The 26,414-nt window shown below is 44.6% G+C and overlaps 1 protein-coding gene across 1 annotated transcript in view; it reads left to right on the top strand.

The window, feature by feature from the left end:
• Cmtm4 (CKLF like MARVEL transmembrane domain containing 4) overlaps positions 1-26,414 on the top strand; it is a 50,429-nt gene that overhangs the window by 16,134 nt on the left and 7,881 nt on the right. Inside the window, exons 2-3 of the mRNA XM_085682083.2 lie at positions 22,714-22,890; positions 25,277-25,375. Coding sequence (XP_085538209.1) covers positions 22,714-22,890; positions 25,277-25,375 — 276 coding nt within the window. The remainder of the gene's footprint in view (positions 1-22,713; positions 22,891-25,276; positions 25,376-26,414) is intronic.

Here is a 26,414-nt window from a genome sequence, read left to right as displayed (position 1 = left end):
ACACACACACACACACACTTTCTATTGAAATTCAGAATATATATATATATATATATATATATATATATATATATATATATAAATGATCCCAGCTATGTGTTTGCAGCCTTTGGTAGCCCACTCTAATGGACCCTTGTTTGTCTGTAGGTACCAAACCTACATGTTTGGTTGGAATGTTGAAAATGGAACATTCGTTTCATGGTTGAGTGACAGAATTGAAGACTTTTTTTTTTGTCTGTTAACCTAGATATAATAATTAGAGCTAACTTGCATTAAAAAAGTTAAATTAGGAGATGGCCACCATTTTCTTCCTGAAAACATAACTCCCGCATTGGCACTGTGGGGGTTGGACCCGTGCCAGTGATTCTGGTGGTCTCCACTGTGCTGTGTTGGCACATGGACTTGTGTGTAGTTCTGACTGTGTACAAGCACATATTCCTGTAGCTCCACAGTGGGATGCTGTAGTGAGCACCCCACAGCACCTTCTCCCCCTGTAGTCTCACCGAGCCTTTGCCTACCTCTCATTTATCCCTCATGACTACGTTTTATCTTTTCTGGAAGACAAAATGGAATTGTAGAGGACATATTTCTGAGATTATGTATCATTGGTGTAATGTATTTGAGACACATTCATTTTGAATTTTTTGTCAGTAGTTACTTTTTATTGTTACATAGTTTTCCACTATGTATATATCATTCTTCCTTCCTCCATCCCTCCCTTCTTTCCTCTCTTCCTTTCCTTCCATTAAGAGCTAGGGTCTTGTCGGACAGTGGTGGTACACACCTTTAATCCCAGCACTTTGAAGGCAGAAACAGTCAGATCTCTGTGAGTTCGAGGCCAGCCCAGTTTACAGAGTTCTAGGACAGGCCCCAAAGCTTCAGAGAAACCCTGTCTTGGAAAAGAGAGAGAGAGAGAGAGAGAGAGAGAGAAATAGGGTCTTACTGCCTCAGCCTTATGTGCCTAGGACCGTTAGTACCTAAGTTTCATTAGTCTTTCAACTCTTGGAAGCCATTTGAGTTGTATAATTTTTGGCAGTTACGGATAAAGCTGCTGTAAATAGATATATACTTTTCTGTTTGTTTAACTGGGTTCATACCTAGGAGTAAGGTAGGGCTAGAGACACAGCTCAGTATAGAGCTCTTGCCTAACACGCAAAACCCTGGGTTCCTTCCCAGGTGTGCTCACATGAATACATATATACATATATGTAGTGTAGTAGGAGGTTTTTGTCCTGCCCAGTCCCGCAATAAACACACAGAAACTATATTATTTGCAATACTGTTTGGCCAATAGCTTAAGCATATTTCTAGCTAACTCATATCTTAACCCATTTCCATTAATCAGTATATTGCTACGAGGCTGTGGCTTACTGGGTAAAGTTCTGGCTGTCTCCAGCAGGGCTACATGGCTTTTCTCTGACTCTGCCTTCTTTCTCCCAGCATTCAATTTAGTGTTGTGTTGTCGTCCCCCCCATCCCCCACGTGCCTAGTTCTGTTCTGCCCTTTCTGCCATGGAGCCACCACCACAGACAGACATGCCGAAACTTTGCTGGTAAGCCACAACCACATGGCGATACACAGATTAATGGAGATGGGTTAAATTAATGTGTCTAAAAGCTAGCCTATAAGAAGCTAGAACTAAACAGTGATTTAATTAATATTTCTGGTCTGAGCTGCCAGGCGGCCGGGAAACAAACAAGCAACCTCTTACTACAAATATGTACACACACATACACACACACACACAGAGCTTCCTAGGACTGTGATTGCTGGACTGTAGGGTAAATGTATGTTTTAGTTATTATTGTCTTAAATGTTTTATTTTACATGTATGGATGTATTACCTGCATGAATGTCTGTGTAACATGTCCATACCTAGTGCACCAGGAGGCCAGAAGAAGGTATCTGATCTCTGGAATTGTAGTAACAGATGATTGCAAGCTGCCACATGGATTCTGGGACTTGAACCTGGGTCCTCTGAAAGAGGTGCTGTGCTCTTAAACCACTAAATCTTTTCAGCTCCCTGTTTTAATTATTTTAGAACTGAGTAAACAGTTTTCTAGAATGGCTGTATTATTTGTATTTTTTTCTTTTTCTTTTTTTGTGGTCTTTTGACATAGAGTTTCTCTGTATAACAATCCTGGCTGTCCAGGCATCTGCTTTGTAGACCAGGCTCCCTAAATAGGCTGGCTTTGAACTCACTAAGATCCACCTGCCTCTGCCTCCCAAGTACTGGGATTAAAAGTGTGCGCCACTACCCGAGTATCATTTGTATTCTTACTAGCAGTATGTGAAAGTTCTAGGTGCTCTACTTGGCCAGCACCTCATAGTCTCTCCTATCTATTCTGTCTGTTGCCTGTCTGTTTAGAGGTAGAGTCTCTCTGTGTAACCCAGGCTGGCCTTGAATTTGAGATCCTTCTGCCTCAGCTCCTGAGTGCTAGGGTTATAGGTGTGTACCTGTCTTCTTTTGTTTGTTCTGGGTATTGACTCTTACATATATGATTTATAAAATTTCTCCCTATCTTTCAGTCTGTGGATTCCTTTACGTAGAAGCTTTATGTTTTGATGATAGATAGATAGATAGTACTGATTCTCTGTTAACTTGTGTTTGCTGAACTTTGGTGTCATATTCAAGGGATCATAACAAATCCAGTGTCATGAAGCTTTTGCTGTGCTTGTTATCAAGGGTTTAGTAGTGGCGGGTGACACTGAGGCCTTTCTCCCTCAGCTCCTCAGTACTCTTGCTGATGTTTTGTTTACTGGTCGGAACCAATTATGAAGCAAAGAATGCTGACTCTGCAGCTGTGCTACTAACATCTTTCTCTGTGATATGTTTTTGTTTCGTGTTTCTAGAGGGTCTGTTATAGGTTGTGCACTCATTTGGGAGTGTTGCAGCTTAGTAAATTGGGACTTTGTTGTAATACAGTGTTCTCCTTCTTCATCGTAATTTTCAGTGTGAAGTTTTCTTTGTCCATGTTAACGGAGTCACTCCAGCTCTCCGTGGAATCACGTTTATGTAAATACTAACGTCTGGTCTGTGTGTTGTTGTAAATACCACAGCTTCATACTTCTGCTCTGCTTCCTCTGGTTCACAGAAACCATGTCAGAAAGAGAACACATTTTGCACTAAACTGTCAATCATATTCTAAAGAAGAGGAGGATTGTCAATTACTTACTCAAGGTGTTTTTATTTGTACCTGTTTACTGTTGCTTGAGACAGGGTCACTATGTACCTGACTGCCCTGGAACTCCCTGTGTGGAACAGGCTGGCCTTAAGCTCACGGGTTTCTGCCCCCATAGTGCTGGGATTTAAGTTGTGGGTCACCACGCCCGACTCCTGTAGTTCTTTTTTGAGGCATGGTGTTGTGTAGCCTAGACTGGGCTCTACATGTGCTCTGAGGCTTTACATACTGTATGCACATGTACTAGTGAACACCCACAGAATAAATAAATTCAAAAAGAAAGCATCTCTGAGAGTTGTGTGCATCCACATGCACCTGTGCTGCCTCAGTGCCTAGGATCTGGAATGTCAGGATGAGGGAACAAGCTCGTGATTTTCTTCGTCCATGAGTACAAAGAACCTCCTTGCCCACCGCCTGGACTCTGTCTGCACCTGCTTCTCTGCTCTGGGTCTGAGGCAAATTTGGGCCTAATCTGGGGATACTGGAGGGAAAACAGGTCCCTGGTTGCTGACTTGGGCTTGGGCTTCCCACCCTCTTACTTGCTTTCAGAAACCTGTCCCAGGCAGTGTTGACCAGGCAGCCGTCAGTGGGGAGCAGGCTGGAGTTGGACCTGCTTCATAACTGAACTGGAATGTTAGAGTTGTGATATTTGGATATTGTCTAATTTGTTTTTATTATGTGTAGCTGACATACTGTTGGCTCGCTTTGCTCTGTGGTGATGATTTTTTTTATAGTAAGCAAATGTTTTACAAATCATTCTTAGATGGGTGTGGTTTGTGCTAGGAATCATGGAAAAGAATCCATTTTAATAAGGTCTGAGCTTAATGTTAATATTTGCATATTAATGAATGGGTTTCCAAGGTGGATGTGAAAATCAAGCTTTCTAGAAAAGCTTGTTGACTTCTCAGCCAGTCCCCCACCAAAAGCAAGCTTGCTTCTGACTTCAGCTCCCTGTGACACGTGTACCTAGATCATCAGGCCAGTTTGCACCTGACTGCTCTGCTCTCTGGACGCGCTGGATCTTTAAGCCTTCAGGCCATGCAGGCTAGAGTTCACTTGCTCCCAGGAAGCTGCCACTGGGATGATTGCAATTTCTTGTGTCCCGTGCTGTTTCAAAGGTCTAATCCATAAATAGTGTAGGCAATGGGTCAGTTCTACAGGTTTTTCTCTAATGGTTTTTAGAGTGTATGTGGCCTCACCTGAACCTGTGCTTTGGGCTGACACGAGACATTAATTACAACTCATTGGAGATGCCCAGTTACCTGTGGACACAGCTTAGTGGTTGGCTCATAGATTCTGTTGTTTGCCTGGTCTGTCGTTGTTCAGTCATCTTACTGAATATTCAGGGGGTAGAGCAGGGAACCAGCTAGACATAATTCCAGGAACAGGGCACAGGTGAGGCTCTCGTCAGTAGGTAGCAGGTGACTGGAGAGGAGCCAAATCCCAGAGCAATGTGTTTTTAGGAGTCTCAGAGAAGCCTGGAGCAACAGAAGGGAATTGGGGACAGTCCCTGCGGAATCCTCAACTTTATATCTCCTAAAATGAGTCGTTAAGGAAATCTTACAAGTAATACCAATTTAACTGAAAAAGAAAAAAAAAAAAGAAGGAAAAAAATACTGTAAGCCAAAAAGAAGAAAGAGTTTCCAGGATGTTACTAATCTGAGATGAGCAGTTTTTCCTATGTGCTCAGTCTTTTGTCGGTTTATGTGTTTGGGTGTGCTGGGGATGGAATTCTGAGCCTCGGTGCATACTGAATATGCATCCCACCACCGTGCTGTCTGTTCAACCATCTCCCTCAGTTTCACCTGACCCCTTTCAAACATTAATTCTGTTTCCACATAATTTTGCTTTCCCCAGAGCATCACCTGAATATAATCATATCATTTGGAGCCTTTTGAATCTGGCCGTACTCACTTAACATGGATGTCTTGAGTTAATCCTTTTACAAGTGTTGGTAACCATTTCTCTTTTTTGTTGAGTAGTTTCTATGTGACCGATTCACCATTGCTTGCTTATCTATTTACTGAAGTACATTTGGGTTGTTTCTAGATTTGGGTGGTCGTGACTTGAGTCAACATGAATACTTGTATAACAGGTATTTATGTGACTACAATTTTTGTTTCTTTAAGGATAATATCAAGGAGTGAGACGCCAGGCCATATGGTATGGATATGTTTAACTTTATAAGAAACTGCCAAACCGTTCTTGGAGGTCGCACCGTTTGCCTCTTTACTAGCTGTGTGTGAAGTCAGTCCCCTGGAATCCCGGGCACCACTCGGTAGTTTTAAAGTTGGAATCGTTGGAGTCGGTCGGTGTGGAAAGGCGCACCAGTAGTTTGCGCTTGCCTTCCTCCGTGGGTGACGATGACAGTGATGTGTCATTTGTCTCCTGTGTTTGGAGCAGGGATGTGAGCCGCTGCGTGTGAGTGGGGGTCAGAAGACAGCTCGTGAGAGGCTCCTCTGCCGTGTGGATTCCAGGAATCGAATTTAAATCATCAAGTATGGTGACAGTCACCCATATTTACTTGAGTCGCCCTGCCAGCCTCAATTTGTTTTTTAATTTAACTTTTTAAAACCCAACTCTCTAATACACACTAACAGAGAGAATAGTGAAGCAAACCCCCAGGCGCCTTCACCTTGTTTTGACAGTTAGCATCACTCTGCACTCTGACTCTGCCCCAGCCTTCGCTCCTTTTTTTTAAATTTCAATATTTTATTTTAAAAAAATGTATTTTGGCTTTTTAAAATGTGTTTTATGAGTGTTTTGTCTGCGTGCACGCATGTGCACTACATGTGTGCCTGATGCCTGCAGAAGTCAGAAGAGAGCTGGAACTGGAGCTACTGATGGTTCTAAGCCTCATGTGTGTGCTGGGAACTGAACCCGGGTGCTCTTATCCTGGATGCCCTTAATCACTGAGCCATCTTGTACTATTTTAATAAGCAGATCTTAGATATTATAATACTCAGCTGTAAATACTAAGTGAACCTCCGTACCAGATAACTTTTTCAACAGCTTCAAGAGCTGTAGCACAGTTGAGAATTTCTTGTTGTCATCTAATAAAAGATGTGTGCTCACTTCGTGCCAGTAGCCTCCTCACAAGTACCATTTTGCTTTGTTTGAGGTAGGATCTAAACAAAACCCACTTACTGTATTTGCCTGATGTGTTTCTCTTATTTGTTAGTTTTTTGGTTTTTTCAAGACAAGGCTTCTCTGTAGCTTTGGTGCCCGTCCTGGAAGTAGCTCTTGTAGACCAGGCTATCCTCGAACTCACAGAGATCTGCCTGCCTCTGCCTCCTGAGTGCTGGGATTAAAGGCGTGCGCCACCACCGCCCGACTGTGCTTCTGTTTTTAAAAATGATTTATTTTGGCTGGATGTGGTGGTGCATGCCTTTAATCTCAGCATTTGGGAGGCAGAGGAAGGCAGATCTCTGAGTTCAAGGTCAGTCTGGTATATAAAACAAGTTCCAGGATAGCCAGACTTGTTGGATGGAGAAACCCTGTCATGAAAAACCAAAAAAAAAAAAAAAAGTTTTTTGTTTTTTGTTTTTTTTTTTGACTGGTTATGGTGGCACTTGTCCTTAATACCAGTGTTTGGGAGGAAGAGGCAGGCAGATGGGTCTCTGTGAGTTCAAGACCAACCTGGTCTATGTGGTGAGCACCAGCCAAGGATACAGGGTCTTCCCCCTGTGCCCACTGAACTACATCCCCAGCACTTTGGTGCTGCGTCTTCCTTGAAGAAGTGAGGTCATTCAGCAAGTGTATGTCCTACAGTTGATGCTGGTTGGAGTCCTCTCCCCGCATGATTTTACCTTATTTACTCATCTCTGAACTGGTAAATGCTAGGACACAGAAAGCTGTGTCCGCGCATTGTGTGTGTCCCACTGCAGCCATGTGAACAAGCAGCAGTGACTGATGTTTCGTGAGAATAATATTGACTGTTGGATTACAGATACATTTGTTTAGACTGCCCCATCCCACCATTTACACAGGACTTTAACTCAGAGAGGTCGCCTACCTCTGCCTCTCAAGTGCTGGGATTAAAGGTTTTCACCACCACACCTAGCAAGAAGAAGTTTTGACCTTATCTGGAGGCGTGTTTGGTTGTTACTACCTTGAAGGACATGTGGCACCTGCTGCAAGGGCAGGCCAGGGATGCTGCTGAGCACCGTGCTATAAACAGGATGCCCCTCGCAGCAGAGAAAGATCCAGTCCAAAATGTCAGTGGGGCTAAGTTTGAGAAACCTTGTTTGGAGTATAGGGTATGCTCTATTAGAATTTGGAAGGGTTCCCAGTGACAAAGTGCATGAACTCTGAGCATAGAGCAAGGGCTATGGGAAATGAAACCAGAAGGCAGAGGCAGGCAGATTTCTGAGTTGGCGGCTAGCCAGGCCTACACACACACACACACACACACTGAGACCCTGGCTTCAAACAAACAGACAAAATCATACATACTTTAGTATCCCAAAGACAAGAACATTTTCTGACATAATCATGGTATAATTGCCCAAATCGGGAAGCTGACACTAATGCATTAGTGATTCTGTAGACTTTGTTCCTGTCTCCCTTACTGTCTCAAAACTCCTTCTTAAAAGGGTGTCTTGTCTTGAATGTCAAGTTTAGCATCATGTCTCTTTAATCTCCTTGCTTCTGGAATAGTTTGTCAGCTCTTGTGTTTCATGCCGTTGACATTTTGGAAGGATACAGGCCAGTTATTTTGTAGAATGGCCCTCAATTTGGGTTTGTTGACGTTTTCTGCTGTTTGGATTCTGGTCACTTTGTGGTACTGTCAGGAAGACCACAGAAGTGATGACGCATTCCTTTTAGTGATCCCAGCCTACCGAGAGTAACTGGTGCCGGGCGTCTCCCCTTTTCTTATGTTCTCGATATGTTTTATGGAGGATACAGGCTGTGTAAGTCTTTCCCACACTTCATTCATTACTTCTTAATGGCACAGGATCCTTCTTACTCAAACAGTATTTTTGTGATGGCTGCCAAAAGGTGATTTTAATCTGCCCTTCCTTCCATGTGAATTGAATTTTGGCTGTAAGGAAGAACCTGGGATGTGGATCCTCCACACCAGTTTCTCAAATGCTGGACTTGCAGGTGTGTGCTACCCTGCTTCCCTGTGTCTTTACTTGTATCCACATAAACTCATGAGCTTTATTCATAAACTTAACATTTTGTTTGCTTGATGCTGGGGACTGTACCACTGAGCTGAACCCAGCCCCCATTTTGTACATTGAAGCTCAGATTGTCTCAGATTTGGCTAGTGTGAGTTCCTATATTCACGGGACATATTCCCTTCCTTCTCTGAGCAAGACAGTTGATTCTCCCACCACAGTCCTGAACTGATCAGGAAGCCCTGGTTCCTTTAAATAAAAAGATAGTATTTAGAAGCGAAGATTTGGCCATGCCCCACATGACACTGTGCCTGACTTGTTCCCCTCCCTTAGTCCTCCCTTCCTTCCATCCTCCCTCCTTCTTTCTGCTTCAGATCAGCTTCACTAAGAAACCTTTGTTCCCTCTGGTAGCAAGTCAGTCTGGGTGCTCACTTGTGCTGTGAAGGGTTCTGGCGGCTGGGTTTGACTTCAGCTCTGCTGTTAACGAGGTGGGGGGTCTAGGGCAGGTTGCTAGACATCTTTGCCTCATTTCCCTTATTAATAAGATGGAACTTAAGAACTGATTGGCAAGGTGGCTTAGTGGGTAAAGGCAGTTGCCACCAATCTTTGCCCACTGACACCCACCCTGCACTGCCGCCCCCCACATATGCACGCACACACAAAATAAATAAAAATGTTTAAAAAATTAAAACCACTATAATTCTTACTTCTTAGCTGAACAAAACATGAGTTCCAAGTTGGCAGTCGGTGAACACCTGACATCCTCCAAGGCGCTGTACATGTGTGCAGCGCACACACACACACACACACACGTCATGATTTTGGAAGTGTAACTCAGTGGCAGAATGCAAGCCTAGCATGTACAAGGCCCTGGGTTTAGACCCCAGTATTGTAGAAAACAAAACCCCAAGAACACCAGACTTCTTTGGGAGAGGCAAATGGTCGCACACTCAACTAGGAATTTTATAGACTGAATTAGACCTCAGTTAAAAGCCAGCTGACTGGTCCTCATTTTTACAGGCTGGGTAAAGAGTAAATGAAAGAGAGAATGCTTCTGAGCGCCCATTTCTGCACCGTGGACGGCCATGCGGAGCTGGACTCCACTAAGGCTGCCGTGTCAGCATTTATAAACACTGCGCTTTCTAGCAGGCAAGGGGTTGAAGTTTTGGGCACAGGCTTCATGCTCCCTTCGTGCTAGCTCGCTTCCTCAGATCCTGGGGCCTCAAGGGCAGTGGGACTTAGTAAGCTAGGTTTCCCCGCCACACACACACCTCTTAGAACAGTTCCCTCTCTTTACCCGAGTCGATCCTAAATACGAAGCTGCCGCAGCCTGCTGACTGCTTGGTCAGTGAGCAGAGCAGTACCCTGTTTTCATTTGGTTAAGAGGGATGCCAGAGCCATTGGGTGCTATTGGTTACTTGAAACTAAAGCAGAGAGTAAGAGGGGAGGCTTTGCTTTTGCTGCCTTCGGGGCTTTCAGCCTCACCCTTGAAGCTGGGACCGTGACGAGAAGGAGGTGGGCAGGACTCCAGTGCCAGCATCATCTCTGAACACCCTCCGCTGGGTCTGGGGTGAAGGCCTTTGCTTCCTGTGTCCTCAATCTAGAGAGTCTGAAAATGGAGTTTGTGGGGCAGAGTGGCATTTGCCATAAACGTTGTGGGTATTCTCTTGGCAAGAAAGACACTGACCACTCTGTGGCTCTCTGAAGTCATGAGCAAGTATATTATCAGACCACAGGAGAGCTTCCAGGTTCTCTTTTGAAAACAAGAAAGAGAATATTTTGCCTAACACTCTTTGTATTCCCTAAGGAGTTAGATATTCCAAAATAATCGTATTTTAATTTGCTGAGACTGCAGTCCTCTGTGGCTGGCCTCTATTGACAAGCGGCTCACAGGTTGAATGTGTGCACAGTGCTTGCTCAAGCTGCAAGTACATATTTAAAAAGCAAAGCCTTTTTTAAAGCTCCACTTTTACAGCTTTAGGAGATCAACAGCAGAGTTCTTTATACCATGGAACCTGCCTGGAAAAGCCTGTCAGAATACTAATGGTTCAGTAGGCTTTGGTGGCAAGCTAGCTTCCTAGGTCACTAGTAGCCCGCACCCTTCTTTTAATGCACTTTGTCTGCACTGAGCCCTTGGCAACGTCTCTCTTTTGTCCTCATTCCCATCTTAACAATAAACTTAGTTGTCTCTGCCTTTTGACTCTCTTGCTCTATTGATTGCTACTAATGAATTGCTTTTCGCAATGTGTGTGTGTGTGTGTGTGTGTGTGTGTGTGTGTGTGTGTGTGTGTGCGCACCACTATGGGGGGAGATTAAGGCCCTGGAGCCATCTCCATCTCCACCCTTAAAGAGCAGGTGCTTGGCTTTTCATGCTGCCTGCCTGCTTTTTTCTCTTTCTGTTTTTCTTTTTCTTTTGCTCTTTCTTCCTGTTTCTTCTGTTGCCGTTTGTTTCTGTTTGAGATGGAGTCTCCATTGTATCTCAAGCTGGCTTGAAACTCACTATGTAGGCTAGGCTAACCTGGAACTTGAAATTCTCTTGTCTCAGTCTGCCAAACGCTGGTAGTACAGATGTGCACCACATTGACGAGCTATAGCAATATATTGTTTGTACTCTAACAAATAAAACTTGCCTGAAGATGAGAGTGCAGAGCTAAGACACTAGCCAGGCAGTGGGGGCACACACCTTTAATCCCCGGACTCAGGAGACAGAGACAGAGGGATCTCTGTTGATTCAGAGCCTTCCTGGGCTACATTAGATTGAATCTGTATAAAAAAGAAACAGAGCTCATACAAAGGTGATTCTAGAATTTAGGATTCCATGTCTTTAATCCCAGCACTAGGGAGGTGGAGACAGGAGTGATATGGCTGGGTGGAGAGAGGAATATAAGGCTGCAGGAGACAGGAGCTCAGGCAGTCTGAAGTGGTCCGTCTGAAGCAGCAGTCTGAGGACAGATCACCCTTTTGGTCTGAGCATTGGTAGAGGTAAGAACTCTGGTGACTGGCTGCTCTGCTTCTCTGATCTTTCAGCTGTCAACCCATGATAGCTGACTCCGAGTTTTTATTATTAAGAACAATTACAATTTGTGCTACACTTTGAAAATCTTCTTTTGTTTCATTGGTTTTGGTTTTTTGAGACAGGGTTTCTCTGTGTAGCTTTGGAGCCTATCCTAGGACTCTCTGTGTAGACCGGGTTGGCCTCAAGCTCACAGAGATCCGCCTGCCTCTGCCTCCTGAGCTCTGAGTGCCACCACTACCGGGCTTTTTGATTTTATTACTATTATTATTGTTGTTGTTGTTGTTATTATTTTGAGACAGACTTTTTTGTGTAGCCCTCACTGATCTGGAACTTGATCTGTAGACCAGGCTGACCTGGTAGAGAGCCGCCTACCTCTGCCTTCTGAGTGCTGGGATTAAAGATGTGCACCTCCACACTGGGCCTCCTTTGCCACTCTAAAATCCATAAATTTGGCTCTGTTTATCTGGAGAAAAATGGAGAAGCCAAAGTTAACTTGAAGAAATGTTGATTGTCGGTTAAATATTTTACACTTGCTATGAGCTCCTTTGTTTTGCAACCAAAAAAAGTACTCTCTGACTGTGCCGTTTTCTGAGTGGTGGAGAGGACACTGTTATACATCTGCCTTCCTAGGGAGGTGATCGCCAAAGAGGGAAGCACCCACAGATTTTCTTCCTTAGGAACGTTAAGGTGTTCCTATAGCAAATGACCATCATGCATGCACTTTGTCAGACACTCTCTTGTCACTGACCACTCAGCCTTTGTGCTGTGTCCTTGAAGGAAAAATTATATACTGATGGGGTTTCCCATGCCCCAAATGTAGAAAGACTCTAGATAAGTTCTGTTAGGCATCTCAGGTAGGAGATAGACTGTGGCACAGGGAAGACCTTGAACAGGCCTGGATTGTTCAGTGGAGATGCTGCCTGTTTCCTGAGTGGGTATAATGATGCTAGAAGGCGTATGTCTCAGAGCTGGGTAGTTTCCTTATATCTAGAGGTACACTCAGTGTGAACTATTGACATTCTGTGGTACTTCCCTTCTGCAGACCACATGGTGTGGTTGAGGGTTTTTTTTTTTTTTTGGGTTGGTTGGTTGGTTATTTATTTATTTATTACGTATGCAATGTTCTGCCTGCATATATCCCTACATGCCAGAAGAGGGCACCAGATCCTATTATAGATGGTTGTCAGCCATCCTGTGGTTGCTGGGAATTGAACTCAGGACCTCTGGAAGAGTAGCCAGTGCTCTTAACCTCTGAGCCATCTCTCTAGCCTGTGGTTGAGGCTCAAAGCATGTGCACATACAGAGCCACTTCACGTCTCTGCTCTACTCAGAAGGTGGGAAGGCCTGGCGCCTCTTCTGGTTCCAGGATCCCGCTTTACTGTGCCCTGCAAACACAGCTTGGCTTCTGCACTACCCTCCCTGCCTTTTCTGTCCTGCAGAGACTGATCCCAGGTCCTCTAAAGAAGTTATGATAGCTCATAGCAATTTCAACTTGGCAGGATCTTGAGAGACAAACCTGACCATGCCTGTGAGGGAGTTTCTAGATTAGTTTAATTGAAGTGAGCCACCCTAAATGTGGGCAGCACCGTCCTGTGGGCTGGGCAGCAGCGCCCATCTTCTCTTACCCTGACCGTGGATGCCGTGTGACCAGCTGCCTCAAGTTCCTGCCTTGATGGACTGTAAGCCTAAACAAACCCTTAAGTTGCTTTTGTGAGGTATTTTGTCATCGCAAAGAGAAAAACTAACTCGGTGAGCTGGTAATTGCCTGTATTGTTGAGTACAGGCCCTGTGTCACTCTCAGAGGTCTCTGTGAGAGAGCTCTATTGCAGCCTCGAGCTTCTGAGAAGTTAGGATCTGCACTGATTCTTACAGGTACCTCTGCAGGTATAGGGCCAGTATCTTCCTGGGGGGAGGGTGGGTCGTCTTTGCTTTCGAGCTTAAGTGGGACTGGGGCTGGCCTCTTGCTGTGGACCCACTTGGACAGCTTGAGGTAAATTGATATTTGTGTGGTCATCAAGCAGGCCCTGGAGAGGATGAACTCTCCCAATAAAGAAATGGAATCAACATAGATGTGTACAGAGTGGCTTTCATTTTCCATTACAGTTTTTTATTTCATTTTAAAATATTCATGAATGGTTTCAAAGTAAATAAGGATTGGTTCTTAGAGGCCATTAACATTTAACTCATAAGTATGCCTGGCTGTTTTTTAAAACAGTATTAGGACTGAGGAGCACTAATTGGTAGACTGGTTTCATCCCCAGTAGCATGGTAGCTCATGCTTGTAATCCCAGAACTCAGGAGGTAGAAGTAGGAGGATTCGAAATTGAAGGCCGTCTTTGACTGGATGGTGAGTTCAAGGCTAGCCTGGGCTACACGAGACTCTATTGTAAATATATATGTATCTATGAATGATCTGTGTATGATCATTTTTTTCCCATTAAAAATGCACTGTTTGGCTAGGTAGATCTCTGTGAGTTGGAGGCCAGCCTAATCTACAAAGTGAGTTCCAAGACAGCCAGGACTATTACACAGAGAAACCTTGTCTTGAAAAACCAAAACCAAACAAACAAAATAGCAAACAAACAAACAACCCCCCCCCAAGTCTAAAGCAATGGAAAGCGGGGAACAGTGTCACATGCCTGTGATCCCAACATTGAAAAGCCAAGTCTGGATGATCTTGAGTTCAGAGGCCAACCTGGAACAGCTGTGTCAAAACAACCACACAAACCGACAAGAGAAACATAGCAATCTTTCATCTGTCCACATGCTACTGTGTAAATGAATTGTTTGCCAGTCGAATCTCCCGAGCCCTGGGTTTATAGGCATGTGCCACCATGCTCAGTTTTGTGCATATGGGAGGCTGAACCCAGCACTTCATGCATACTGGGCAAGCACTCCATGACCTGAACTACATCCTCAACTCTGTGTGTGGTTTTTAAAAAATACCCACTTACTTATGGGTTAAATGTTTTTAAGAAACAGTATTTTATTATTTTACTGTAGATCTTTCTTAAACTTAGGTACATGTGATCTACTCATTATATATATATATATATAGTTAGTACACTTATAATTAGCCTGACTTGCATATATTATAAATATATGTGTGAATTCTAACTGTATATCTTTTCCATATATTCATATACCACAGAAATGTTCAAAATACAAAGAAGAGAAAACTCTTTGATCTCCCTGTCCCTCAGTCAGGCCTACTCTATAGAAGTGTGTTTTCACTGTTTAATATAAACACATCAGTATACAAGCACCCTTGTTTTTGTGTGTCGTATATGCTTAATGCTGTGTGTTACATTTTATTTACTATTATGTATATGAATGTGTTATGTGTATGAGTGTGCTCAGTTAAATACCAGGGTGTGGAGGTGGGAGGACAGCTTTGGGAGTCTGTTCTCTCCTACCATCATGGGGTCCTGGAATCAAATTTAGGTCAGAATTGCAAGGCAAGCATTTTTACCTCTTTGACCTTTAAAATCAGGTGTAGCCCAGGCTAGCTTCTGTTTTGAGATCCTCTCGTCTCTACCTGTTCCTCATCCACTACACCTAGCTTTTTTTTGGTTTGTAGCCTAGGTTGGTCTCAGACTAATTGTGTTCTGAGGATGACCTTGAACTCAGTCGTGTGTCCTCCGTCCCCCGTCCTCCCCCCTCTTCCCCCCCTTCTCCCCGCCTCCTAAGTGCTCCTAAGTGCTCTGCGACTCTGTTGCTTTGTTAGGCATCTCTGCATGTCTTTTACTGTTGGCACATGTAATCCCACTTCTCTTCCTCAGTTCCTTACTGCTCTGAGTCCGCACTGTGTGCTTTGAGGAGGGGGTATTGACTTACTGATGAACATAAAGAGTCTTCAGAACACTGATTTCTTCAGGATGTTTGAAAGTTGGAGGTAGCCTTGTATACCATTTTACTGGGGATTGTTGGTCAGAATGTCAGTTCAAAATTTGTGGAAATTGAGCAGGGCAGTGGTGGCGCACACCTTTAATCCCAGCGCTCGGGAGGCAGAGGCAGGCGGATCTCTGAGTCTGAGGCCAGTCTGGTCTCTACAGAGTGAGTTCCAGGACAGCCGGGGCTACACAGAGAAACCTTGTGGAATTCTCGAGGGTGCAGCCTGACAGGTGACGATGTGCACCTCCCACACAGGCTTGCAGCTTGTGATACTGCTCTAGGGTTGCGCCCTCAGCCTTGGAGTGAGTTCTCTAAAGTGATCCCACCCAAAGGAGAGCAGCTGTGGAGCAGGCTCCTGGCTATAAACTGTTAGTGTATCCCCAAGACAAGAGACTCCATTTCTCAACTTCCCATCACAGCCTCATGTGTGGGATGACCAGAATTTCCAAGACAACGTGATGACTCCATAGGGCTCAAATCCCGTTTCTCCTCCACTACCCATATGCTTCCAGTTGGCGTGTAGGACACATTTATCTTACAGATTTGAGGGCCTGTCCCTCTGGTAGAGAGTCAGTTCCGTCAGTGTAGTAAATGTAGGGTGTCTCAGAAGCAATTTTTACACTGGTAAGGCTATAGGAATTTAACCATTTGTGGGAAAGACAGCTAGCCCCAAATGTAATTCAACCTTCACTCAACTTCCAATTAGTTGAATCCCTTGAATGTCTCCGTTGCTGTTTCCTTATCGTTTGCTACAAGGAGCAGAATTTGGAGTGGAAGGAGGTGGTGGTTTGAGCAGATTGCAGTTGAAATAGCTCGGTTTCATAGGCTTTGCGAAAGCACAGCCATGTGAGTGCATTGCTGGGATCCCGTCCAGGATTTTGCAAGGGGCAGGAGCAAGGGAGATGCTCTGAAGCATTCGCTTTATCTTCTAGAATAAGCCTGCCTTTAGAAAGTCACATGGCATGGATCTGCAGCTCCACCATGTGCTGGGAAGAGTACTAGTCTGGGAAGACCTTAACAGATTGCATCCCGGTTCCTGGTAACATAGGACTTTCTCACTATTTAAAAAGCAGGAACAGAGCTGGCAGCATTGCTCTGTGGGTAAAGGTGCTCGCTGCCAACATGATGACCTGAGTTCATTCAGTTCCCAGGTCTCACAGGGCGGAAGAAGAGGGCTGGTTCCCAAAAGTTGTCCTCTGTCTTTCCCACATGTCCCCTGAGCGTGTGTGTGTGTGTGTGTGTGTGCGCGTGCACGTGCGCGCGCGCATACACACACACACACACACTGAATGTAATAAAATTAGAAAATTTTAAAGTATTATTAATATAATAACTTGACCAAGCCAGCCAGGCCTCCTCTTCCTCTGCTTTCCTCTGTTTTGATGTTGACAGTCACAACTACAGGTAGTGGAAACCTGACAGTCTTGTCAATATCAACTTACAAGTCAACTTTGAAAACAACCAGCCGTCAGGTAGGTCCTCCTGATGAGCAGAAGCTTTGCTTTCCTCATTACCCTTCAGACCTGCCAGGGTTTTTTATGTGTGTGTCTTTTGCAGGGTTACTGCCAGTCCACTGGTTTAATTCTTTGGTTGCCTTGACATTGGGGTCTCCCAACACAGCTGGCCAATCTTTCCTTTCTTCTTGTTTGGTTAATAGGTGGCTTTACTTCACAGGTGATTATTAGATTTCACTGTGCTGGAAGATATTTTGTCATTTTCTGTGCCTATTCCCACCGGAATAGCTATCATTAGAGATAGTTTAAATTATCCTATGTATAGATTTATCTTTACACTCAAATACCATGTAATAATTAAAAATAATGTTTCCCTTTATTTAGAAATACCTTTGAATACTATTAAGAAGAAAAAAATTGGCTAAAAAGTAAGATTTATAATACATGTTTTCAGAGTTAAAAATTATCTGTATAGATTTTAACATCAGAAAATTTATATGTTGGGCCAGGACAGCCAACCTTAGGCAGTGAAGGAAACCATGAAAGACAGAAAGTTGGGAAAGATGTAACTGGACAAGTAGCCCATGTTTCAGCCCCAGCAAACAGCAGAACTCGGCAGCTTCAGCCACATGTTTCTGGCTTTTGAGTCAAGGATAGACTTTTGAGTCAAGGATAGAAGACAGGGGTTATGGAATCTCCCTCCATGACTAAAGAATACCTCTGGGACAAAGTGTGTGGCTGTTGCATGAAGCTGTAAAGGTGAAGCCTAGGTTGCCTTGAAGACCCCAAGATGTTGGAGATGCCAGAGTTGGGAGATACTTGCTGAGGAGAGCTGCTAACAGGAAACAGAACCAGTCCAAGAGAGAGAAGTGTGTTGCAGTCAACAAAGATGAAAGGGTTGGAGATCTGAAGAGTGCTTTGACATCAACATGGAGATGCAGAGTTTGGAGTTTTCCCAGCTGGTTTTGGGGCTTGTTTTGATCAACTATTTCCTCACTATGCTCCCCTTCCTTCATTTTGGAATGGTAATGCATATCCTATGCCATTGGAAGTATGTGATCTTTTTTAATTATTTTGATTTTACAGGAGATTACAGTTAAGAGATTGAATGAATTTCAGAAAAGACTTTGAATTTTAGACTTAAATATTTTGACACTGTGGTAGACTATGGGGACTTTTGAAGTTAGACTAAATGCATTTTGCATGTGTTATGGCTATAAGCCTATGGGGGCCAGGGAGTGGAATGTAGTAGTTTGAATAGCTATGACCTATTCACATAGACTTGTGTGTTTTAATGCTTGGCCCTAAGGAAGTGCAATGTTAGGAGATGTGGCCTTGTTGGAGTAGTTGAAAGAAGTGTGTCACTGAGGGGATGGGCCTTGAGGTCTCTTATGCTCAAACAACACCCAGGAGAGGGACATAGGTCTCATCTGCTGCCTGAGGAGATAGATGTAGAACTCTGAGCTCCCTCGCCAGCACCTTGTCTGCCTGCATGCTGCCATGTTTCCTGCCATGATGATAATGGAATGTAAACCAGCCTCAATTAAGTGTTTTTCTTTGTAAGCGTTGCCATGGTCATGGTGTCTCTTCACAGCAATAGAAACCCTAACCAAGCAGTGACCTAGATGATTCTCACTGAGAACCTCTTCCTAGTTGTTTCCACACTGTGTTAAACGCATGATTAAACTCTCGAGCGCAGAATCGCTAATAGTCCCAAGTTACTACAGTCCTGTGTTTTTGCTTGTTTTTTTTTTTGTTTGTTTGTTTTGTTTTTATCTGATTGTTTTGGATGCTTGGCAAGCTGTACTTTTGATCTACAGCCCTAGACCCTTGTCTTATGTAGAGTCAGGCTAGCTCTTCCTACCTGTGAACTCTATCTTATTCCCTCGGTGTGTGTCCACTAGTGGAGTGGACGTGACGGGAGTGTTGGCCCTGTCTTCAGTTGATTGTCTTCTGCCATGTATCATTTGCAAACTGCCTGGAAGGAAGTGAGAAGCGGAGAGCAGATCGTCACTCACTGTCCAGCCCTGCCATGTGCGAGTGTACAGCCCTGCCGTGTGCGAGTGCCCAGCCCTGCCGTGTGCAAGTACACAGCTAAGTAAATGGAAACGTATGTGACTTTAATTGAATAGGAAAGGATGGTTGAAAATATGGCTAACAATAGAAGCATAAGCAAACATGGAGATGACTAAGCCACCCTTCTCCCTCTCTCTTGGATGAGTGCTTCATCAGTCATCACACGAAGCAAAAGGAATGAAGATCTAATCAAGTATGAAAGGAAGAGAAGCAAACACAAGTCCCAAATTACAGACTATTAGAGATATGAATTATGCCCACTGCTATTAAAGAAAAAGCCCTTTATCCATGTTGTACACTGACCTTGAGATGTTAGAATTAAAAATTAGCAACTCATAAAATCTACGTATTTGATGAGCATGAGGCAAAATCTTTATGATTTTCCCCCAAAATGTTCAAAATTATTTTCAGAAGTGTTCAAAGTTTGTGATATTTAGTATACTGCTTAAAATTTTCAAATTAAATTTAATCATAGAAATAAAATTATGTATTGGACTGGAGAAAGGGCTCAGTGGTAAAGTGTGCCAGCACATGAGTTTGTGTGTGACACATATGTGTAGGGGTCCTTGGGGGCTAGCAAGTGTCAGATCCCCTGAAGCTAGAGTTGTAGGCAGTGTGAGCCACGTGGTGTGGGTGTTGGGAACTGAAAGGACTCAGAGTTCTATACGAGAATAGCTATCACTCCGAACTGCTGAGCTGTCTCTCCAGCCCTATTAACATGTTTTTATTTTTGTAAATGGCTTACACTGTTCTGTGTGGTTTTGGTTTGTATTTGGAACACGTTAAGATATCCATAAGCAGTCAGTTGTCGTTTTGATAGGAAGTAGTGGAGTAAGGCATCAAGAACTCAAGACTGAGGCCCCGTCTTGGTTATGAATCCTGGCCCTGCCGCCTGTTCCCTGTTTACCTCTTAAAACTTGTGTTTCCTTTTCTGTGTGACGAGGCCAACACTATGCTGTGGCCTTGTGTTAGTGGTGATCCTGTGTAACACTTGATTCTCGGTACCTAGTGAGCAGCAGGTGCTGCTTGCTAACGGTGCTATATTATGAATGAAGTCCCCTCACTGTACTATCTATTTCTGGATAACTAGTTACTTCCAAAGCTTAGTGACCTGGGACAGTAGTCCTTTGTTTTTCCCTAGCTTCTTCTGGGGATCGAGAATTCTAGAGTGGGTTGGCTGTGGTTCTCTTCTGTGTTCCTAGACGGGATATTGCTTCCAAGGTAGTTTTTCACCTGGCTGTCCGTAGAAAGCTTTGGTTTTCGGATCTCTCTGTAGCAGTGGCCTCCTGTCACAGTTCATTCTCCCCAGAGGGAAAAAGAACGAGTCAGCCTCTGCAGCGGCTTTTCTGACACAGGCTGTGGAATCAGCAACAGCTCAGCCCTGTGTTTTGTGCCACAGGAGCAAGAATAAGACTGTCAGAGAGGTGTGGATGACTGGGGCCCGCTTGGAGGCCGGATCCCACGTTTCCATTGGCCTCTGGCGACCTGAACTCCAAATGTAAATCAGCTAGTCCTCTCTGCCATAGGTGTGTGGGATTGCCCAGGCCTAGTCCTCTCTGCCACAGATGTGTGGGATTGCCCAGGCCTAGCTCTAGGCCTTCCTTTGACGGTACTCATCCTGGAAGCTCATCTCCATCGCAGCTTTTCTTCCATCCTGGGGTTATTTTCAGCCACTGTGTGCCCTAAGCCAGCGTCCCGACCCTCCCTGTTCATTTCTGGCACGCTTCCCCTTGTCAGTGTGGCCATGCCATTCTTTCAGGCACTCGGGCTAAAGGTCTGTCATTACAGTGGTCTCATTTCTCTTCACATCCCATTTTAGCAAATCCCTTGGACTTCTCCCTGAACATAGGTCTAGAATTCTTACTCCTGCTCGCTCTCTGGGCTGTCACCTTCTTGGTCTGTGCCACCCTCCCCCTCAGGTTATTGCAGAGAGCGTCCACCTGTTCCTCAGCCTCTGTAGTAATATCCTCTTCCCCTTGCTGCTGTCTTCTTTGAGGAGACTCAGATCATATTGTACCTAAATCGTGTTTCCTTGGTACTGGAAAAAAGGACCACAGGCCTACTGCATTCCCAAACCTTGGCTCTGTGCATTTAGCCTTCCTTCCTGGGCATCTTCCTGGTTCTCACCATGCTGCAGCCCCAGAGAGTTGCTCTTGACAGCTTCCCCTTCTGGGCCTTCTCTTGCTTCCCCACCCCTTTGGCAGCCAAGCCTCCCAAGGCCACACAAGTCTCCAGCTTCTACAAGCTGCCTGCTGGCTCTTCCTTCACCTCCTGTGCCATACTCTTCCTCTTGTTCTTACCATCAGTTCAGCTGCCCCTTTTGACTTTTGAACATTTATTAGATTACACGCAGGGATTCTTGTCTGTTGTATTCCTTGTTGTAATGATTGGCCTATCACATTTACATATTCTTAAACCATTTTTATTTTAAGAATGTACTTTTCCACCCAAATGTGGTCGAAGTTAGGGTACCAGTAATATCAGCACAGTGCTATTTCTTGCCCAAGATTAGTAGATCTTGATTACAGGGGTGAAAAAAAGAAAAATATCATTTTGGTGTTTTCCTTATATGAACTGAATTGATGCAATTTAGGCTTGTAATTCAGATGGAGAATTAGGGTCTACACTATAAAGAATTGGAAGTAGTATGTGCTTAGAGATTCATCATTTTTTTTTCGTCTTCTATTGGATTAAGAAAACTGGTATCTTGTGAGGTGCTGGGCCGTCATGCTACGCAATAGCTCTCTTGAACTAATTCTTAAATGAAATTCTGTATCCCTTAACAGACAAGCCTATATCCTGTGTTTGATTTGGATAGAAAAGCAAGCTGACCATGTAGATTAGGAAAGGTGGGTGGTTTGACAGCAGGAGTGACAGAGCCAACTTTTCCTTTCACAGGGAGAGTCTGACAAATTCAGGAAGGGTAGGTGTGAGGCTGTTGTGTCTCACCAAGTTCCCTGTTGGCTCTGTACATTACAGTGCTTGGTGCCATAGAGTAGAGGGAGGTGGTCAGACACCTAGACAGTGGACTAAAGCATTTCTGGCAGGGAAAACACAGGGAGGATTTGGGGAGGAAGCGTTGTATGAAAGGCTGGAAAGGCGTGAATGAGACTTCGGGAAAGACGGGCAAGAGCTGAGGCGGAACTTGCACATTTTGAGTCGTCCCAAGGGGTTGCTGCGTTGCTGAATCTGGACCAGATTGCTCTGCTTCATTGACCTGTGTCTCAGTGGAGCGGGGCTGGATCTGGTAGAGGGTTGACATGGATAACTATGTAGGTAGAGGCTTGGAACCCAAGACTGATCTGGCATTATTAAGAGCACCCTTGCTTGAAGGGCCATTAGCATAGCCTAGGATCCCCCCTTTTCTCCTGAGCCCTAGATGTTCATAAGATCATGTCTACTGGTATCTCTAGTTTTCTGATCTCTGAATTTTGGTGATGCAGTGCTAGAATGTTGCTTTGACTTTTCAGAAGAAATTGATTCTATTCAAAGATTTAAAGTGTTTATTCTTTTAAAAGTAAACTACAAGCCTACCTGTTGATGAAATCCAGTGATCCACTTTCCAAAAGCGTGTGTGCTAATGAGGATAGGTCTTTGTCCTTAGCACGTGAAAAGAGAGGCTGGACAGCATCTCTTTCCCTACTGTAAAGAGGACGCTAACACGTTGCAGAGATACTGCCTTTCTTCCTTCTTCTGGAGGTCCAAAGCGCCTGGAAGGGCCACACCATGCCTGGCTGGTTTCAGTATAGCAGTGGAGGGGCCTTCACTATTTTTGTAAGAACTTGACCTTCCATTCCGATTGCTCTGTCTGTTCCTGCCTATAAGGCTAGTTGTGTTTCTATCAGTCACACTGCTCTCTGCAGAGGAGAACCCTGCTGCTGTATACTGTTCAGTTCATACAGCAGGCATGCATGTCCATAGATGTGTACTAAATATACACATACATGTATTTCCAATTTTCTTGCTAGGTTTTGGCCCTGATTGCATTCATCTGCATCGAGACCATCATGGAGTGCTCTCCGTGCGAAGGCCTCTACTTTTTTGAGTTTGTAAGCTGCAGTGCATTTGTGGTGACTGGGGTCCTGCTGATTCTCTTCAGTCTCAACCTTCATGTGAGGATCCCCCAGATCAACTGGAACCTGACAGTGAGTACACCGCTTGGCTCTCCAGGAAGAGGACTGTCTCTCGTAAAGTGAATTCTAACGTAATGGTAAAACATCGTGACAGTTGTGGGCTTTTCCCATGGCCCTAGACACTAGGGTAGGGTGTGTGGGCTGCAGCCCTGAGTGAAGGCAGGACCTCAGCTAACCCTTTTCACTCTCCCAAGGCTGTGGTGCCTATGGGTTCCTTTACAAGCAGAGAGAGTGAGGCACTCTTATGCTCTGGAGTACCTCCCTCAGTGATTCCTTCTGATCTTGTACACGCACATCAACAAAGCAAGAGCAAGAAACCATGATATAAAAATTCTTTACATTCAAGGACAAATAAAAAACAACAAACTTCAGGAAAGCAGGACTGACAAGTTCTGAGCATTATCAGACCAAATTGACAAGACGGTTCAAAACGAGGGTTAGAACCAAAGCATTGACTCTACCGCCGGTGCATGGTTCCTGCAGGTACCTGGGGGAAAGAAATAGGAGCTGTCTGTGTGTTTAGTGGGGCTGCTGTCATGGTATGTCCTGGATCACAAAGCAGGGAAGGTCTTTCTTATCAGATAGTCCCTGTGTTATTCCACTGGGCCAAATACAAAAGGGTAGGGTGAGGGTAGATCTCCTACAGGAGGTACTGATTAGAAAAATTGTCAGTTGTAAACTCAGCTAGTTTTGTTGTAGCTTTGAAAGTGGAGGACAGTTATATGCTAGGTTTTATTTTATTTTCAAAACAGGATCTCGTGTATTCCAGGTTGGCCTCTTATTTACTATGTGGCCAAGGATGATCTCAAACTCCTGATTTTCCTGCCGCCACCTCTCAAGTGCTGAGATTATAGGCAAGCATCAGTTCCCTCGGGTCACTATTGAGACGAGTGTTCCTGGTTATGCCTCGATTCAGCGGATTCAGGCGGGGCTGTGCCTGTGCCAGCAATTGCTAGTGTGCTAAATAATATGATGGCTGGGAGTCAGCTCTGGACAGAACCCACGCTCCCTGCCTTGCAGCTTTCCTCTAATCCATGCAGATGCTCAGCAGGAGCCCTGGCTTATAGGTCTCTGCTGCAAGGCATGGTGCTGTTAAGATAGAGTGCTGACTGGGTGGTGGCATGTGCTTTTAATCCTAGCACTTAGGAGGCAGAGACAAGCAGATCTCAGTGAGTTTGAGTCTGGTCTATATAACGAGTTTTAGGCCAGCCAAGGCTACACAGTGAGACTCTGTCTCAAAAAAAGAAAAATAGAATAAAAAAGATAAAGAAAAAAAATCAACCTTTAGGAGTCAGGCTAGACCTGAGGGACCTGCCAGTGTTGATAGTGTAGTCAACAAACCCCTTAAACAGATTAGATTTTCCCTCCTTCTCCAGTGAAACTCAGAGGCTATGAGGTGTGAGCCAGGATGCTGAGGACCTGATGCTAGAACAGGGGTAACAAAAGTGCTGGTGAATGCGTAAAGAAGGACCCCAACTGTCGGCCAGACACTGTGCTGGTCATTCATTTACTCTCCAGAGCAGCTCCAGGAAGAAGAGATTGCTATCACCACTTTAGAACACGGAGACACAGTGCAGCTTGTCTAAAGTCACCCACTGACTGGGTCCCGTGTGGCTGTGTCTCTGAATCACTATGTTATCGTCCTTTCTACAAGGAAGGCAGAATTACATCCATGCTGCACTAGGTTAGTTCGTAACCTCACTCACTTTGCAAAAGGCTTGTTGAAAATCCTCCAGGCTTTGGTAGTATAGAAGCTTGAAAGTCTGTTAAGAAAGTCTGTTTTCAGTGTATGAATGCCATGTTTTAGATGGCATACAGGAGAGAATACCGGGAGATGCCCCAGTTTCAGTACATTCATATTTTTGGGAAGCTGGGCCTAATCTAAATGATACGAGAACCTCTTTTAAAAGGTGATGCAAAGTGAGATTTGGTGGCACACACCTTTATTCCCAGCACTTGGGAGGCAGAGGCAGGGGGATCTCTTAGTTCAAGGCTAGCCTGGTCTGAATAGCAAGCTTCAGGCCAGCCAAGGATACATAGAGAGACCCTGTCTTAAAAAATAAAATAAAAAGATGACACTGGAAGACTGTGGACCCTCAGTGGCAGGGTGTTGGCTTGTGTGTGTAAAAGATCTGGGTTTGATGCTCAGCACTACAAGCAAATAAATTCACCCAAACTCTGCATGGTAAGCAGCATTACCAGTCTTGGTTGCCCCTTAAGTCAAGACACAGGAGGTAAAGGTATACTGCGAGCCATTCCTCCTCGCGTCCTCTCCAGCGAGCAGTCCCCGTGACACCGAGAATGACGTCTGCAGGCGCAGGAAATGAGCTTCATGAGCCTCAGCTGGAAAGTTCTCCGGTTACTTTGCAAATTATCCTACTTTTTTCTTTTTCTTTAGGATTTGGTCAACACTGGACTCAGCACTTTCTTTTTCTTTATTGCCTCAATTGTACTGGCTGCTTTAAACCACAAAACCGGAGCGGAAATTGCTGCCGTGGTAAGCAGACTAGATTGGTTTAAATAGGCTGAGTTTGCACCCTCTGAGACTGTCCCCTGGCATGTGTCCTAGTCGCCCTCCTTTAAGTGTTTGCAGAGATGAGGGTGGTGGGCAGATAGCAGAAAGGGTTCACTCTCCATGCTCTGCTCTGTCTTGCTGTTGGTTTGTTAAGAACATGTATCACTTGTGATGGGTGAGGGTGGATAGGAAACGGGGCCAGCAGGATGGTGGTGCAGCGGGTAAAGGCACTGGCTGCCAGGCCTGATGACCTACGTCCCATCCCCAGGTCCACATTGTCCTCTTAAAACCACCTATGTGCCGTGGTACACCTCCCACCCCAACGCACAAAATAATGCATAGATGCATGTAATAAGCATTTTATTTTTTATTTTTTGAGATGGTTTTGCTCTGTAGCTTTAGAGCCTGCCCTAGAACTTGTTTTGTAGACCAGGGGCTGGCTTCAAACTCACAGAGATCCGCTTGCCTCTCTTCACGAGTGCTAGGATTACAGGTGTGAGCCAACACGTCAGGAGATCCATCAAGTTTGACTAAGAGGTTAAAACCCTACTTCATCTGCCTGGCGCTGCCCGGGTGAGAGGCAGTAGGAGGGTGTGGTGGCACAGAACATGGGCTGGATGGCTTCCTGTCGAGTTCTCTTGTGAGACTCAATTCTTTCTACATCATATTTTGGTCTTCATTATATTTTTACTTGTGGGACCAGTGACCATGAACTGCATGCAGTCAAAGAGGTACTTTTGTCATTTCAAAATAAAAAAAAGTCCAAGGCTGGGTGTGGTGGTGCACACCTCTAATCCCAACACTCAGGAGGCCGGATGGTTTCCTTAAATTTCACATGGAAAGTTCCAGGTCCAGGACCACATAGTGAGACCCTCAAAATAATATAGTAATAACAATATTAATAAATATTTTTAAAAGATAATGGGCTGGAGGGCTGGCTTAGTTGGCATAGTGCTTGCCATGTAGGCATGAAACCCTGAGTTTCAGTTACCAGAGCCCGTGAAAAGCTGGATATGGTAAC

The sequence above is a fragment of the Myodes glareolus genome, chromosome 22 (assembly GCF_982192425.1).
Source record: "Myodes glareolus chromosome 22, mMyoGla1.1, whole genome shotgun sequence".
NCBI classification, from domain to species: Eukaryota; Metazoa; Chordata; class Mammalia; order Rodentia; family Cricetidae; genus Myodes; species Myodes glareolus.
Note: the sequence above shows the minus strand (reverse complement) of the source record. Positions and strands in the feature narration are given on the sequence as shown.